This window comes from Vespa velutina, chromosome 1 (assembly GCF_912470025.1).
Source record: "Vespa velutina chromosome 1, iVesVel2.1, whole genome shotgun sequence".
Lineage (NCBI taxonomy): Eukaryota > Metazoa > Arthropoda > Insecta > Hymenoptera > Vespidae > Vespa > Vespa velutina.
The window spans coordinates 7,451,026-7,470,111 of NC_062188.1; the positions used below are offsets into that span (position 1 = coordinate 7,451,026).

The 19,086-nt window shown below is 32.7% G+C and overlaps 1 protein-coding gene and 1 long non-coding RNA gene across 3 annotated transcripts in view; both read right to left on the minus strand.

Moving 5' to 3' along the window:
* Window positions 1–19,086, minus strand: part of LOC124957772 (serine/arginine repetitive matrix protein 2) — a 47,125-nt gene that overhangs the window by 27,544 nt on the left and 495 nt on the right. The window contains exons 1-2 of one of the 2 annotated variants that reach the window (XM_047515080.1): window positions 18,787–19,086; window positions 14,147–14,405 (exon numbers count right to left, since the gene is read on the minus strand). The exon at window positions 18,787–19,086 is cut by the window's right edge and continues 495 nt beyond it. In XM_047515080.1, coding sequence (XP_047371036.1) covers window positions 14,147–14,395 — 249 coding nt within the window. In that variant the 5' untranslated portion in view covers window positions 14,396–14,405; window positions 18,787–19,086. Of the gene's footprint in view, window positions 1–14,146; window positions 14,406–18,772 lie in introns of both variants that reach the window. The other variant, XM_047515072.1, reaches the window with a different exon arrangement.
* Window positions 10,789–14,129, minus strand: LOC124957793. The gene is made up of 2 exons (XR_007103738.1): window positions 13,822–14,129; window positions 10,789–11,524 (listed from the first exon to the last, which is right to left on the minus strand). It is a non-coding gene; the product is annotated as an uncharacterized LOC124957793 (long non-coding RNA).

The following is a 19,086-nucleotide window of genomic DNA, read 5'->3' on the forward strand; positions in this document are numbered from 1 at the left end:
TTTCTATGTTATTTCTTGTTTATTTATTTATTTATTTTTTTTTTTCTTATCAAATGCTGACGATTCTTCAAAAGAGAAATATAAACAACAACAAGAACAACAATAATAAAAAGGAAAAAAAGAAGAGAGAAACAAGACAAAAAGATATAAATAAATAAATATCTAAAGGAATACGAAAAATCAAATTCTCTAATAAATGTCGTAACAGTGAACCACTCCCGATCGTTACGCGAAACCACAGAGACCAGCTGACGTTTTAATGGAGCACAAATCTCGAAACCGCATAGAATCGATGAATGTTAGTGATTAACATCGACCTTCCTTCTCTAGGTAACTGGATTCTCCGATATCCACGATGAAATATGTATCTAAGGGCATATCGATTAAAAGAAAGAGAAAAAAAGAAATAAATAAATACAAGAATAAACAAATCAGTTAGAGAAGTCGTTTTGATTTACGATATAAAAACGTTCTCGTTCGTTTACAACGAACACGAATCATATCGAAAGAGCTGATTGTCTACCTAACTACTCTCGAATCGCAAAACTCTTGTCGAGAATTCGATCCGAGTGCATCGAACTCCACAGAAATAGAAAATGAACTATGAAATGTCCATTCTCTCCACAACCGTTGTAACTTCTTATCGATCTTCCTTTGTACTCCCGTTTAAAGAACGATTGTTCGGAGTCGCCCTCTTTTCTCAAAAGTGCTTTCGATCGTTAGAAGAAAAAGTATATTATATTGAATATTAACAATATAATTTATTTAGTTTATCGTTATATGAATATATAAAAAATATCGAAGTCGTTCTTAAAAAAAATACCAATAGAAAAATAAAGATAGAGTGATAGGATATAAATACAACGAGAATTGTAATACAAATATAAATGTGAAAACATACTGAAAATAATCTATCGAGAGATCATCGGATCGCGTTTAAATAAAAAATAAAATAAATAAATAAAAAAAAAAAAAAAATAATAGAAATATAAATATTAATAGAAATTGTGAAAGAACTTTTAAAAAAATTCGTAGATCTTTGGATTACGTCTGAGTACAAATAGAAAAAAAAAAAAAAAAAAAAAAACAGAACAATACAAATATAAACATGATAAGGTATTGAAAAGAATCTTTTAACAGATTCATATATCTTTGGATTACGTTTAAATAAAAAAGGAAAAAGAAAATTAATACGAATATAAATAAAAAAAACAAGAGATTGAAAAAAGATTTCTACAATAGACTCGTACTCTCGTGGATCACATCTCATTTTTCATCGAAGAAAGAACGATAAGATAAAAAAAATAATAAAAATGTTCATTGATCAAATACTATCTATGTATGTCGTATATATATATATATATATATATATATATATATATATATATATATATATTATGTACACACATATACACGCACACACACAGATATATTAAAAGATCGTAGAACTCGGCAATGACGTTTCTTTCGAAACTGACGCGTTACGATTTCTGACGTCACGTCATTATTTTCAAAGAATACCGTTCGCTACATATGCTACAACATCACACAAATCTTCACGCAGAACATCATGTATATATGTACATATACGTGTATGCGTGTGCGTGTGCGTGTGCGTTTGTGTTTATGAAAAGAGTGACGCCTCAGGCATTAACGCCTCATTAACGTTCCTCGCAAATGACGCGATCCTCTGTCACGTGCCATCTCACTCGTCGTTTTTCCAGCCTTGTTTTTATCGTTACTATCATTTTTATCATCTCAACGAATCCGACGTTGAATATTTTTTTTTTTTACTCTTCTCATTGTTTTTTTCTTTTTTCTTTTTTTCTTTCACTTTCTTTCAGAAACCTCGACTTTTTTTCTTTTTCTTTTTTTTTTTTTTTTTTTTCTTTCTTCGAACCTTCCAATATTATTAACACGTTCACCATTGAAGCAATGTAGCATAATCAATCGATATATTTATCTAATATCTTTCATAACTTCTTTTAAGATAAAAGATATCGGAAAATTCATTATCATAATTTTTCCATTAGACCACACGTATTATTACACAGACAAGATATAATATTTTAAATGTTAGAAAAAATATCTGAAAAACTTTTCTAACAAAATTTGCATAATTGAGTACTGATCATCTGATCCTAATAATGTTCAACAAATATATTATTTAATATATTTCCTTATCGGATAGTCAAGTTTTAATCTTGTAAATGTTAAAAACGATCATAAAAATGTTTGAAATGAATTCTACAAAATAGAATGCTGGTCTGGAATCAATTATCAATAAAATCAAATGAATATTGTGCGATGCCAATGGGTACACAGTACATAGTGATAATTATTTAACATTGTAATTACCTTAGAGAGAGAGAGAGAGAGAGAGAGAGAGAGAGAGAGAGAGAGAGAAAGAGAGAGAGAGGAAGAGAGAATCCAATGAAAATTTCATTTACATTTTTAAATAAAACCTTATATTCTTTATTGCATATATCTTCAGCCAATATCAAGCCGCTTTCAAAATATTACCTATATATATATTTTTTTTTTGTATAAGCCATTGTTAAGCTATTAAGCTTCAAATTTAGAATGTCGATGGCATTAGCATTAGTCGATATGTTCCGCGAGGTGGCAGTTCAATCAGACATTGAATGCTCATAGATGAAAAACAATTGAATTGAGTCACATCGATACAAAACGTATAAATGTACTTTTAATAATAGAAAACATATATGGAGAGCATATTATTACTCGCGTCACGTAAATTTCAGAATCAGAGAAATTTCAGATAATAAGTTCAAAACAGCAACAGAAAAAGACAGAGAAGGAGAGGAAAATAAAAGTAAGGTTAATCTGAAAATGAAAAAGTTGACGATCGGCTCAGCTTCGGATTTTGTCGGTTTATTGGCATCTTTGACTTTTCGAAAATACCCGAAGGTTATCGAATATGCCGAATATACTGAGAAAACAAAATCTCAGACAAAACTTCAAACAAAAGCTCAGACAAAACGCTGGATAAAAGACATCAGACCAAAATCTTAAATAAAATCTCTACCGAATCGAGCCGAGTTGACCCGACTCGAGCCGAATCGAGCCGAGTTGAGTCGACCAACCCTTTTCTGCTTTGTTCGAATCATATTCTGTCCTCTCTTGTCTTTTGTTCTGTCCTTTTCAGTTCTATCTTTGAAATTAGTATGTCACTGACATTATCGTGCTTCTATTCTTACATGTCCTTTGTTATTAAGAATATATTTATACTATATGGCTTAATTCAATTGTTTTTCGTTTAGAAACATACGAAATCCAACCAATTATTTCCCCGTGGAGTGCATTGGGTAACTTTAATACCGTAGATACGTTAAATTTGATGTTTAAACATCAATAAAATACATGTAAATATATTACTGTGCAAAATACATGTGTAGATAGTGTTTTGTAAATTGCTTGATGCCGGCTAGAGAAATCTATAACAATGAATATAGAATTCCATTTAAAAATGTAAACATGATTCTCATAGGACTCTCCAAAGTCATCGTAAAATCAAATAATTATCGCTGGGATATGTCCTCCTTAACATCATACAATATTCGTATAAACTGTCATTTTGCATTTTCAATATTTAGAGAAATTATCGGGTGCTTACATTTAAGCTTTGGAAGTATATATACTTATACATTTACTGTATACATTTACTGTATATACGATACTGTATATACATAAAATATATTTAGAAAGAAAATCAAGTTAACTCTCTATAACCACATGTAACTTTATATATATGTACATATATACCTGTATTTATTAAATCTTATTTTATTTTATCATTATGAAATTATTTATTAGTTATACTTAATGTATTATAATAATATTATATTATAATAAATATCCAATTTTCAAAATATCATTTTGAAGGAAAATCATTTAGACAAGCGTTATCTGATTTCGAGAGAGAAATATGACATTTATTGTTTTTTATTGAGTCAAAAATTGTGATGGTCATTCAGTCAACTTCGTTTCAAATAGGAACCTATAAATATTTTTTTTTCATAATGACATATTTTACAAAAAAAAAAAAAAAAAAAAAAAAAAAAAGAAAAAAAATATAAAAGCAATAACTTTCGTCCAGAATATTTCTTTATTCTGAAGTTCAAAGAAAAAAATCAGGTTATAGAGCATTAAGAAAAAATTTATAGAACTATTAATCTCTTAGAAATCTGTCTACCTCTTCGAATAGAATAATAATAGCACAATAGTAATAATGTTCGAGGTGCAAGCTTTAGGAATCCAAATCAAAGTCAAACAATCCTAAGAACTGTACTCGTAGTCGCCATCGAAGTTGCTGGAACTCAGCCGAGTTTCAAGGAGATTTTGCGAAGAAACAAGGAAAAGACGAGAAGAAAATCGAAGATGTAAGAGAACATTGTAGAAAGGCAGACAAAATAGAATAGAAAGAGAGAGACGGAGAGAGAGAGAGAGATAAAAGAGAGATGCAAATACGTGTGTATGTGTGTGTATATGAAAGAGAGAGAAAAGAAGAAAAAGAGAGAGAGAGAGAGAGAGAGAGAGAGAGAGAGAGTAGGAGAGACAGAGAAAGAAAAATTGAACATGCAATTTCGAATTTTCTCGAAATTACTGTCCCCGAGAACTCGTTTCTGGTACGAGATAATTGTCCTTTTTGTTCCATTTCATTTTCTCCGTCTCTCTTCTCTTTTTTTCCGTTTATTTCTTTTCCTTTCATTTTGCATCATGCATCGAAGAGTTCTCATCGAGAAGACAATGGTGATGAATCCATTGAAATGAAACTACCATCGGCGAATAGCAGAAACGATGCTTTCGCCAACGCGAATACGTATTTACGTTCTACATATCTAATAGAGAACTCTAAGCATTTTTCTTTTTATCGCTACACTCGTTTATACGTACGATAAAAGGGGGAAAAGAGAATTTCAATAAATGGACTCTTCGAGACGATATCGTATCTCGTGAGATACCTATCAAGAAAAGTAGTAATCCGGTTTTTTTCTCTTTTCAAGATGCTACAAAAGATCTTAAATAATTCAGTGAGAAAATATTAATCATCGTCTCTTCCATTATTATTATTATTTCACTATCAATTTATTCGTCTTTCTCTCTCTCTCTCTCTCTCTCTCTCTCTTTTTCTTCTTTTCTCTCTCTTTCACATACACAGTTATTAAAGAAGAAGAAAAAAAGAAAGAAGATGTCGACCGAAATTAGAATATGTCGAAGATCGTATTAGTCGTTTTTTTGTTTGATATACTTTTTTTTACCTATTTTTTAGGTAATAATTACCGATTCCTTCGTCTCGATAAGTTTGTTTTCTTTTTTCTTTTTTTTTCTTTTTTTTTTTTATTCTTATATTATAAAAAAAGTTATGAAGAAAGTTATAGAAAAAAATATTGCCACTTGGAATTAGAATGTTGAAGATTTATAAGTTCTGCGATATTGTTTCTCCATCGATCATTACGTTCCGATAATTTTGTTTCTATTTTCCTTTTATCTTATAAACAGTGAAAAAAGTAATAGAAAAAGATGCCAATAGGAATTAGAATGTTGAAAATTTTATTAGTCGTTTTTCTCGTTCGATATCCTTTCCTTTTTTTTTCTTTTTTTATCGATTGCTTCATAATATTCTTTTCATTTTCCTTTATATTATAAACAGTGAAAAAAGTAATAGAAAAAAAAATATCAACCGGAATTAAAATGTCGAAGATTTTACTACTCGTTTTTCTCATTCGATATTCTTTCTTCTTATCTTTTCCTTTTACATCATAAAAAGTGAAAAGAAGATTACTGAAGAAAAAATATCGATCGATATTAAAATGTCGAAATCTAATTTATATCGTTCGATATACATACATATGTATATTTTGAAATATATATTATTTTTTCACTTTGATGTCAATATAGTTATCGTTTTCATTCATATGACAGAAAAGAAATCGTAAAATTTATACGAACACGTAGTTTTATATTTCAAAAGCTTTCGAGATGTCTGACGTATTTGAGATATTCGATATACTTGGCAATCCGAATTATCGAACATGTTTGGAAACTGTGTTAACTCTGTGGAATTCACTTCGGTTAAGTGCAAGCTCTTCCCATCGTTCCAGCTGTGCGTTACTAACGTGGAAGATCAAGGATTATCAAACATCAAACGAGATGACATAACTTCGATCTCTTCGTTGCCAATAACAGTTAATAATTCTCACGTCGATTAGCACTGTAACTTGTGTTCGCGTTGGTCATTTTGATCTCTCTCGAAGTAGTTCGAAATATTTAACCCTAGTTGTGCCTGTCAAGATCAAATTTGAGCTCAATTAAAACAATTTGCGCACTGCACGATTCATGAATTTTTTTTTTTATAATGACAGAATTGAAAAAACATTTTCAAACCTACTGATTATTATTTCCGAGGCTTCCAAGAATATACAGTATTTTTTTCAGTCAAAATTATTCATTCTGTATAAATAACAACCGTTTAAAGTGTCTGATGTATAAGAGTATCACAATTTGAAATTATTTTGAGGTGTGCACAATTAGATTTAAATTTATCTTTTGATATAAATAGAGTTCGATAAAATTAATCAATCCTATGGAACAATAAATTTTCATAACGCTTTTTAAGTCACATAAAATTTAGAAACAAATAATATATAACATGCTGAATTGGTAAGATCTTTGTACGCAAAATTAAATCTCTCTATTTCTAATTATATAAGTAAGTTCTATTTTATATTTTCAGAATAAAATAATTGTTAATTCATATTCATGAGATGATATAACTTAGATCCTATCGTTACCAATAATAATTAATAATTCTCACGTTGATTAGCTCTACAAACTTGCGTTCGCATCGACCACTTTGATCTCTCTCGAAACCTTTCGGAATATTTAAATTAGTCTTTTGATATAAATAGTGATCGATAAAATACATCAACCCTATAGAACAATGAATTTTCATAATGCTTCTAAGCAATATAAAATTTAAAAGCAAATAATATTAATATATAAAACTCTTTTTATTTCTAATGATTCTATGAAGATCATCAACGCAAAAATTAAACCCTCTATTTCATAAATTTTATTTCATATTTTTAGAATAAAATTAATTGTTAATTTATATCAAACATGAAGTTTAATATTAATTAAATATAAGTTAGACTCGATGTAATATAATCCTAGTATAAGTTTCATATTGCATAATTTTCTTTTGTAAAAGATGAAAAAAGAAAAGAAAGAAGAAGAAAAGGACTTGGGTTATAGAAGGTTAAAACACACAGTAGATTAGTTAAGCTATGACGTAAATGTATGTTGGTACTACTCAAAGGATTAAAAAAGAGTAAACGTCAGCGCATATTCCGGAAGAAAGATAGAACATACTTGTAAGATAATTTGACTTTTAAAATATCTCTCTCTCTCTCTCTCTCTCTCTCTCTCTATATATATATATATATATATATATATATATATATATATATATATATATACGAAGAAGCGTGTTATAAAGTTTATCGTTAAATGACGAATCAGCAACATATGTCTCGAGTACTTGGAACGTTTGCAATCTAGTGTAATCTCAATAATGACGTATAAAACGTATCATAAGTTATTCATCCTAATCGAATGACCCTCTTTACTATTTTAATATTATTATGATTTTGGTTAATGTTACGATTACATATAACGAGAAAGATATTAAATAACAAGATAGATAAAACTTACTATTAGTTCTCCCTAGTTTATCGTAGATTATCTAAGAGTAAAAGTATATTCGAGTTAACTTGATAAGGATAGCAGAAATTGTAGTAAACCCCCTTTCTAACTTTGAAACGTTGTCGTCTTTGATTATCGGCTCTATGAAGCACGATGAAGGTTCGATCTTCCCCTCGAAATGGAATGACGTAGCTCTTTTAAGACGAAAGCTCACGCGTTTAATGATCCAAAGCGATTACTAGCGAGCAACCTTCCATGTCGGTAATATATCGGTCCGTTCTTCTTCGAACCTTTATTTCAACAAACATCAAACTCGTTCAACAGTTCATTCTGTATTTGATGAAGGATCAATTTTATTATGTAAGTTAATTAATAAACGATCAAAGTGTACGTTCAAGCTGATAGTTTTAATTCTTTTCGAATTCGAAACGAAGAAAACGGAGTTTTCAAGAGAGAAATAATTTGTTTAAATAATGAATTGCTTGAATAAATCACTTTCTCTCTGTCTAGGTAAATAGAAAGAGAGAGAGAGAGAGAGAGAGAGAGAGAGAGAGAGAGAGAAAGAAAGAGAGGGAGAGAGGGAGGAAGGGCTATTAAACATTGTCGTGTGCTTTCACGAGACTTTGAAAAATATCTGCTCATTTAGTACATTGAATCGTCAGTGAAATAAATTGGTGATTATTACTGATTTATTAGAGTTTCTTTAATGAAAATAGAGAGAGAGAGAGAGAGAGAGAGAGAGAGAGAGAGAGAGAGATATTGAAATTGCGAACAAGTACGAATTATATCACAATATATCGAACAACATTAAGAATTTTATTTTGATTATACTATATCAAATAAAACGATGAGATCTGTTATATAACAATTAGTAACACTTCAAGTTTATACGAATGTATAGAACCACAAGGATAGATTGACCGTGATGGATATATTGCCTAACCAACTATATTTTAAGATATCCAACCTCTCCAGACCTCGTGGATCTTTGCATTTTGGGACATTGTTAAAAAGACAATGGCTATGTGCCATCTATGCCGCAGAATGTGCAACAGCTAAAAGAGAGAATAAGAAACGCCCTTGATTATTGGGTGAAGAGTTCTTCGGATAAGTGTCGCAAGAACTTGTATCTCGATGGGATATATATGTGTATGTGTACCGCATAATTGACGGAAGCCAGGTCGAATATTTTGCGGATGTTAATAAAAATTTGAAATGTTATTGAATTATTATAAAACAAATATGATTCTTACGTTCCGTACGATTTACGAAGTATTAAAAAATAAATCTTTGAGGCGATTTTTTTACATTATTTTAATACAATCTGTATTTATTTTTTAAATAAAAATCATTTTTTTCATTTTCTGTTTTTTTTTCCACGGAAAGCTTCCTTTCTTTTCTTTCTTTCTATTTTTCCTTTTTTGTTTTTTGATATTTCTTTTTTTTTTTTTTATTCCGCTTTATGGTAAAGAATGGTAAAGAAATATGTGAAAAAGAACGCGTGATAAGAGGAGCACGTAAAAGAGAGAAATAAGAATGGTAAATAACGTGGAACTGAGTAGTGTGTGCATGTGTGTGTGTGTGTGTGTGTGTGTGTGTGTGTGATAGGTGTCAGGTAAGAAATATGGCTACGTGAAACTCGAAAGTGAAATAAAAGGGGAGTAGAAATAGGGAAAAGTGTCGTGTTTCTTTTTTTGCGAAAATCTTCGAAGGAAAAATGGTGAATGTGAAACGTTTCTAAGATTTTCGTGTCTTTCACGAAGATTTTTGTTCGTTCTGTGAGAAAAAGAATCGCTCGTTAAAGAATTAGAACAGAAAAAAAAGTTAACAAAAATACTTTTGAAAGAAAAGTCAAATTTTCTTTTTCAACCCTAATTGCGCACATCTCGAAATAATCTCAAGTTGTGTACTTGGGGTGCGCTACGTCCCAAGCGTTTTGAACAGCTTTCATTTATACAGAATGAATAATTTTGACTCCAAAAAAATATATTATATATTCTTAACAATCAGAGTTGAGTTGAAAACGCATTTCCAATTCTATTATTATAAAAAAATTCATGAATTATGCAATGCGCAAATTATTTTAACTGAACTCAAAATTGATCTGAGATATCTTACACCCCACAGGCACAACTAGGCTTAATCCTCGAAAAGGAAAAATATAATACAATATTATTTTAATTATAGTTTCCTTTCGAATATTTGGAAAAAAAAAATAGAAATACGTAAAAATGGAAGAATTTAATTTTTTGTTTGAAAAGATGAAAGATGTGACATAATTATTCCTTTAAAGATAATATAATTTTATTCTTTCAAAGATAAAGGAAAAAAAAAATATATATATATATATATAAATCTAATACAATTTCAATTATATTAAAGAAACAAAATTTATTCTTTCTTACTAAACTTGTTGTTGTTCTGCTCGTTCGACAAAAAAAGAATAGGGAGACGAGAAAGAAAATAAAAAAGAAGGAAAAAGAAAAAGAAAAACAAGAAAACTACTTGCGATAAAGGAAATACGTGAGATCCATACTCGAAAGTGAATCGAGCTCACGCAATCGGAAGGAAGGAAGGAAGGAAGGAAGAGGGTTGAGAGTTGCATCGATCGCAGAGCATTTCTGGGGTTCGCGAGCATTATGGTGGTTCGTGCGGTAGCTCTTAATGGTATTATCAAGCCTTAATACGAAACGGCTTTTGGGGTCATCGGCCAGACGGATTGGATATATTATTTAACCGCGGGACGATTTGTGTCGTGAACACGAACGTTAGAGAATTGTACGAGTTCGACATGAAACGTTTAAGAGGATATTAAAGATCTTCATAATTAATCTCGATTTATTTAAAAGAAAAAAGCAAAAAAAGAAAAAAAAGAGCAAAAATAAAATCCAAAAAAAAAAAAGAAAGAGAAAATGATATAAGTTAGTAAAGATGATGAAAAGTGATGATAAAAGAGAAATGTTCTTTATTATAGCTTTTTTTTCTTTTCTTTTTTTTTTTTTTTTTTTTTTTTTTTTTTTTTTTTGTTGTTTTTTCACATAAAAACAGACATTGCACATGTTTACACATACAAGTGTTTAATATTTTAATATCTTTTTACATTATAAAGAAAACAAAAAGTCTTTAAACATTTAAACTTGTATAATAATCAACGTCGAACCAACATACGATCATGTTATCTCAAAGATAAATCTTTCCTGGAGTAAAAATTATTCCTTGCAATTTATTCCTTATAAGATATATTCTTTGAAAAGAGAAGAACCATCCTTATGTTCTTATTCCTTTTTTAAAGATACAAAAAGATTGACTGGATCTTTAAGAGTTACGATACCATTGGAAAGCGGATGTTCGGTAGATATTACTTATAGAGGAAAGAGTAATTCGATGAAGATATATCAACGGCACGTTCTCTTCCTTCTTGTCTCACGTGTCTGCTCGAAGATTTGGCAGACGATAGGTCGTAGTAAAGAGAGTAGAGTGTGTCGGATATCTTCAAGCGATTATCTCCGAGTAGTCTCGAGAGGTAATTCGATTTTTTCTTCCTTTTCTTTTTTTCCTTTTTTCTTAGACCACCTTTACCCTCTCGCTTCTCACTCTTCATCTTCTTTCCTCCACCATTCTCTCTCACTCTCCTTTTTATTCCTTCGAAAGACGAAGCCCTCGAAGTCAGGGTAGACGAATGGCGGCTCTCGGTAAGGTGCACGTGCCAACCTGATCGGGATCTTAACGTGACTCTAGCGTGAGCCTTATCTGGTTCAACAAAACTGGTCGCCTCGAGCACCCAACGAAGCTCTCTCTGAACTTGTTTCGAATAAGAAAGAAAAAGAGAGAAATAGATAGATAAATAGATAGATAGATAGATAGATAGATAGATAGATAGATAGAGAGAAAGCGGGAGACTTTATTTTTCCTGGACGTTCACACATTCTCGCCAAGGTTGAGGCTAACTCTCTCGTTACAATACTTCAATATTCAAGGCCCTTTCATAACATTAATCACACGCAACGGTACCCCTATTGCGGAAATTCAAGTAAATTGTCTGTGTGTGTGTGTATACACATATATATATATATACATTACACACATAGCCATATATAAGTACATGTACGTTGACTCATAGAGATAACAACATATAGAAACGTATTTATGGTCTGATGTAATAAATTATTATCAAACATGGCAAATCTATGTTTTCTATAAATCAAGTTGTCGTCGATATAAAACTCCATTAGTTCGTTGCATTTTATTGAAAAAGTTGTGAAAGGAAATATACCTACTTACCTACGATGAATGACCGAAAACGAAGTTAATTGGAATTGGAATGGATGAGAAAAGAATGTTCTCTCTGATAATACAGTCGTCGTCAAAGAGAGAGAGAGAGAGAGAGAGGGAGAGAGAGAGAGAGAGAGAGTGAGAGAGGAGAATGATGCGAGTATTTTCAGTGATTTGCAGCATTTCTCTTTCTATTTTTACTGGGAACAGTATCGTTCGCGTTCGCGATAACGAAATTGTCGTGAGTTCACGGAAGCTGATAATAAATCGAGAAGGAGAGTTAAATGGACCAAAACTACGATACGGTACGGTACGTTCTATATTCGATACTCCTACAACGAGAAACAGCAACGAAAGAATTTGGAGTAGGTATGTAGGAAGAAAGATAACTTACTTGGCAAAGTATTCTCTCTTGGACCCTTTTGCCAAAATCTTCCATCGCGAGGTTGACCCAATATGTGTATGTAGTACTTACTTACTTACTTACTTACTTGCTTGCTTGCTTACTATCCTCGAATGTCACCTTGAGATAAAAGAAAAGAATAAAGAAGTCCTTTCGATCCTTAAAGGACTCAACTTATTTTCAAATGGTCATCCTACGACAAAATCGAAAGATTCAATGAATTATATTATATCCATTTGATTCCATGTTCCCAATTGACAGAAGGATATATTCTCGAGTATTTCTGAGAAAAGTAGATATAATTTCTCTCTCTCTCTCTCTTTCTCTCTTTCTCTCTTTCTTTAGATACGAAAAGATGATGATATTTAAAAAGGAATTATCAGACAACTCATCGAAAGAGTCGTGAAAGCAAGAAGATCGATACTCGTTCAAACCCCCTTAAAACATTTCCCAACGGTGAATATTTGAGAGTAACGTTCGTTCCCTTCCTTCTTCTTCCTCTCCCTCACTCTCTCTCTCTTTCTCTCTCTCTCTCTCTCTCTCTTTTTCTCTTTTCCTCTCCCCCCGTACTCGAATTCTCTTGGGAAAGTTAAAATCGATTTAAACCTTTCACCGACTGGCGAAAATTCAATTTTTATTAAAGCCCACGTTCGCTTACAAACACGATCCAATCTAGCACGGAAGCTGAGGATGGTAATAGAACTCGTCGCGAATGAAAAAGGGACTAAAGATCCTCTTTCATCCTTCGTTTAATATAAGAAGATTCTAATTCTTGCGAGTGGAAACCTTCAAGAAGACACACACGAGACTTTTGATTTTCATCAACATCCCTGGACTGAAAAATGACCTAAGAACGATGTTATATAAAATACCAAGTGGTATACCTTTGACATTTGACGTTACACGAGATGTTTAACAACTTCCGCTCCACGTAAATAATTCGAGACACTTTGATGGAGGACGAGTGGTACAAAATTTTCAAGAAACTCATTAACGGGTCGCCAGTCGCAATGCGTCGTATAGATGCTGAGAGATAAAAATCAAAATATTATATTTATTTCTTCCTCTCTCTCTCTCTCTCTCTCTCTCTTTCTTTCTTTTTTTGCAAATGAATTTGGTTACCAAAAAATTTAGATACATGAAGAGACATAATTGTAAAAATAGCTTAACTTTTCTTCTCAATAAATGATATAGAAACTTAACGTTGAACGATGATAACGTTATCCTTGGGTAATTGAACCCTTCACGATATTCTCCAGCCTCTTCTAGACCCTCTCTTTCTCTTTCTCTCTTTCCCTCTCTCTCCATCTCTCTCTCTTTCTCTCTCTCTCTCTCTCTCTCTCTCTCTTTCTCTCTCTCTCTCTTTCTCTCTGTCTCTCTCTCTCCATCTCTCTCTTTCTTACTATCTATCTTCTCACCCTATATCCAGACACTTCCTATTATCTTCCTTAGGCACGTCTTCGTTAAACGTCTTATCTAGGTTCATCGTCAACGTGAATTACACCGCAAATTCTAATATCTCAAGATCTACTCTCTCTTTCTCTCTCTCTCTCTCTCTCTCTCTCTCTCTCTCTCTCTCTCTCTCTCTCATGCACAAAATTAAAAGGATTCTCATGGATGATAAAACACGAAGAAGTGAAATCGATATTAAAGAATGATTATAGGATGATAGTAACGTTAAGAATTAAATATTTAAATATTTTCTTTTCTTTTCTTCATCATTTCTTTTTCATTCTAACTTACGATTTTATGATGAAGATGTTGTAGTTCCCTCTCGGTGACTCTTCTACGAGAGAGTTCACGTTGCTCCCGCCTGTATTGACTGTACTTGTAGAAAAGATACATTCCGGGAAGCGCAAGGACAACCAGTGGTTTCATCAATCCAGCTCGACCACTTGGTCCACGTACACGAGGTTCAGGTGGTTCGTCCAGTTCACCTAATTGTCCGGCACCTTCGGCCACGTCCGGTACCGCCGCACCGGCTGCTGGCATCTTGTCTTTTCTAAAAGAACAACATAAAAAGAAAACAGAAAAATATAAAAATAAAAAGGAACAAATGAAATTGATCGAGAAACGATTAATTTCCTTCCATCACAATTTATAATACATAAAGACGTGTACATACATATGTATGTATATATATATATATATATATATATATATATATGAAATATGACATTTTCTAAAATTTGGAAAAGATAGACACAAGGGACCTCAAGCAAAATTATCGGAGAGGGAAGAGAAAAAAAAGAAGAAAAAGAGAAGAAATGAAAAAAATATTCTTTTATTGGAATTGATTTCACTGCAGTATCTTCTTTGAGGTATCGACGAGATCTAACGAGGCGACGAAAACGAAAATCGCTGTCCGCAGAGGTTTCCGTTTTCTGCTAGAGTTCACAAAACGATCAGATGGTTTTAGGTCGGCTAGAGACGGCTATTGGTTATTGGTTTCCCATCAAACTGTTTTTTACAGTTTCTTTCGGTGCACGGAAAATAAAAAAGAGAGAATGAAAGAGAGAGAGAGAGAGAGAGAGAGAGAGAGAGAGAGATTTGTCACAAGCCAAGCGAACTTCCAAACGTATTCGGAGCACGACATTTTTCCCACCTGACATTCTCATCTCTCTCTCTCTCTCTCTCTCTCTCTCTCTCTCTTTCTCTTTCTCTCTTTCCATTGCCTCCTCATTTCTCGATATTTATAATCCTCGTTAACGTCCCTCGAAACGGTACTCGCCCGTAGTAGCTTTCGATCGGAAACGTCGTCTGCACTGCTCTACTCTGCTCTACTCTACTCTACGTCTCTCTTTCTCTCTCTCTCTCTCTCTCTCTCTCTCTCTCTCTCTCTCTATCAACCGATTGTATCTTTTCAGGCTACTATGCAATAACGTTTCTCTTTAATATGACAATTTATTCAATCCTAATAAATATTTTCTATTATAAATTCACATTATTAGAATATGTTGCGTGAGTAGAATTTTGAAGAAAACATTTCATTCTGATTAATATCGATATTTACCATATATATCTTTACGATAAATATTTCGATAATTAACAAAATCGAGATATTAGTTATATTATATTTTGTTTTTGATGCCGAATGCTTTCACTTTTTCTTTTCCTTTCTTTTTTTCTTTTTTTTTTTCCCTCACGATAAAAGAAAGTGAAAAGAAGACTCGTGCGAATTGGGAACATCGAACTATTCGAAGAATCAGCGACAAAAGGAGTAGATATGTTGTATCGTTCGTCGTTGAAGAGATAGGAGTGGACTCGAAGAGTAGTAAGTACACCACCCCCTCAAACCCCTTCTATCTTCCGTGACTTCAATGAAATTTCGTAATCTACTTGGAGGTCGTTCACCGACTATATTTAATTCAAGCGTCTACTCGCCGTTCTATTCTTAACCGACCGCTCTAGAAATAAGCGCGAACGCCGCTTCGCATCACGACCCACGTTTCCCTCCCGTTTTGCTCCACCTCTCGGCAAACCTACCCTCCTTTACTTACAAACACATGCACACACACGCGCGTGCGTTCCCTCTCTCTCTCTCTCTCTCTCTCTCTCTTTCTCTCTTTTTTCTTCGTATATATTCCTCTTACTTGCACCTGGTGGATACAGTAAAAACATCGCATTTATTGTCACGCAACGAGTTCGACTATGGGCTACTGTAAACGAACGATCATTCGTGATTCATAATTCAGTAAGAAAACTAAATCCTCCTTGGATCCTTTTATCTCTTTTCCTTTTTCTTTCTCTCTTTTTCTCCCTCTCTGTCTCTCTCTCTTTCTCCCGTGCTCTCTTTTCTTTCTTTTGAGGAAGTAAGTAGGAATGTTTCTTTCTCTTTTTTGTTTTCCTTTTTGTTCCTTTTTCTTTTTTCCTTGTATGAAATTTTATTGCAATAATTTAAATCAACGTGATTCTATACGTAATGATATAAATGGGGGCAAAAGAAGAAAGAAGAAATTAAACAAATGGTAATAAATATGAAACGTGGACATAATTAAACGTAATTGAACGTAAACGGGTATTCGTTTGAATTCGTTCTGAAAACAATTTGTCGGGGATATTTCATCATAAACGAAAAAGATCATGGCCGATAATTGCACGAGTAGCAACGTTTCGGTATATCGATGGAGTAGCAATTTAGAAAGGAAGGGCAAACACGAAACTCGATATAGGCTTGGCAGGGACGGACGGTATTAAACGATAAAGATACGCGAAATGCGTAAACTTACGTACACAAACGTAAGTTACACACATAGGCTTTCTCAAGGGCTCGACATGTTATCACCTGGGAAAGGTAGGTAATATATTATCGGAAATGAATCGATATATCGACTCGTTGTGCACTTCGCACTTCGCTGTGTCGAAGATACGTACACCATCTGAGAGATTTGAAGATGTATTTTCAAGGACAAGGTCTTACGAGCAAATACCTTTAACCAATTTCTAACAAATTATCTATATATACATACATACATTTACACATACATATACATATACGTATATATATTTATATATACATATATATGTATATAAAAAGTTAATATCGCCAATGAGAATAAAATTAAGAGAAGAAATGGTATCGATTAATTTTAATTGAATATAATTATATAATTTTTGAAAGTAAAAAATAAGTTTCTAGTATTGTCAAAAGGATAATACTATAGAACGAATCAACGAAGTTGATTGATGAGAATCGTAAGGTGTAACGATCGTAATAAAAAAAAAAAAAAAAGAAAAAAAAAGAAAAAAGAGAAGAAAAAAAAATTGTCATATATGTATCTATTATCGTTAGGTCTAGAACGATCTCTGGTGGTAGCGAACATAGTACGTATGCGTTTCGCCTTGACACAGCGTAATGGCGGTCGCAGGAACAAGGACGCTTAACGCGTCAGGATAACATCGTCCCGCCGATGCGCTAGGCTACGGCCAAGTACACGTCCTGACTTTCTATTTTTATGCCGTTTCCACTTTGTAAGCGAAGTTCGATCGGCATGTCTCTCTTGTTCGCGATTAAAATCAATCCTATCGGATCTTTTCTTTTTTTTTTTTCGTTTTTTTGTTTTTCTTCTTTCTTTTTTCTTATTTCTCGTTTCCCTCCATTTCTATTTTTTTACCTTATTTCTTTCTTACTGTTGAATAGTTAAAATCTCTTTTAATAGCCGTTGCCTTATCAATGGAACGATACAATTGGAAAAATCTTTATTTTTAATTAACATTCACCGAATGTCGTTCAAATCGAATAGGCGCGAAACGAAGAACAAAACGTGATCAGCATTAATCGAAGATTATTTTTTTTTTTTTTTTTTTTTTTTTTTTTTTTTTTCAGAACAATCCGTCATTATTTTCCACGAATGTAACAAAAATTCTATTGCGGTTAAGTCGATGTACCCGATAATATTTACGTTCGAGTCGATGCACTTCGATACATGTGAAATATACATACAAACGAACAGAAGTTCCTGAAAGAAATAGAAACTAAAAAAGTAATAGAACGAAACAAGAAAAAAATATAGAAGAAAAGAAACTATAGATTACAAAAAAGAAAGGGAACAAACTTGTGAACATTTAATGCATTTCGAGTTAGCGTACTATAATGATTAGAAATACGAAAGGTCGATACGGATGATAAAGTAACACAAGGAATACCGTACACGTTTGTATTTACTGAACGACCAAGTGCAAGGTATCAATCATATGTATATATATCATAGTAACTATATACATGTTGTATATGTATGTATACACAGTTAGATATATGTATGTGCTATGTACTTCGTCAACAAAAAATACGGATAAACTCTTAAAAGAAAGATAGATTAGTTTTTTTTTTCCCGCCAAATGGTATACTACAGTACATATGCATATATTTACATAAGTGCATAGAAATGTTTTCGTACGAAGGTATGTAATCTGTCTTACATGAGAAAAACATGAATCTCCAGAGATGAGAATCACCGCTTGTGCGCGTACATAGATGCGTACTCGCTACTCTATTACGAGCTATCTCTCCTCGATTATACATATAGATATACGTTTAATTAAAAGATAAGAATATTCTATCAAAGTTGTGTAGTTTAATGAAGGAGATAAAGAGAGAGAGAGAGAGAGAGAGAAAAAGAGACAGAGAGAGAGAGAGAGACAGAGAGAGAGACAGAGAGAGAGAGAGACAGAGAGAGAGAAAGAGAGATCGTGCTCTCTTTCTCATTTCACGTACTCTTTTTCTAGCACGTGTATTTTAAAAAAACCACAAGCAAGAGAGAGAAGGGGGGAGAGAGAGGGAAGGAGAAAAAGAGAAAAAGAGAGGGAGAGAGAGAGAGAGAGAGAGAGAGAGGAAGAAAGATGAAAGAAAAAGATAGCAGTCTCACTTACGTCTTTTTTCGTACCTTTCTCGTTTCTTCACTCGTCGAAGATTCGGGAAGAGGCTGCGACGCTCGATAAAACTCGTCGGCGGAATCACCAGTGTAAAAGCGAGACGAAGATAGAAAAAGAAACAACAGGAAAAGGGGGAGAAACAGAGACAAAGACAAAGAGATGAAGAAAGGAAAAAAGGTATATCAAACGAACGAACGAACGAATAAGAGGGACAAAGGAAAAAATACAGATAAAAAAGAGAAAAATAAATAGAGAAAGAGAAAGAGAGAAAGAGAGAGAGAGAGAGAGAGAGAGAAACGCGAGAGGTCGAT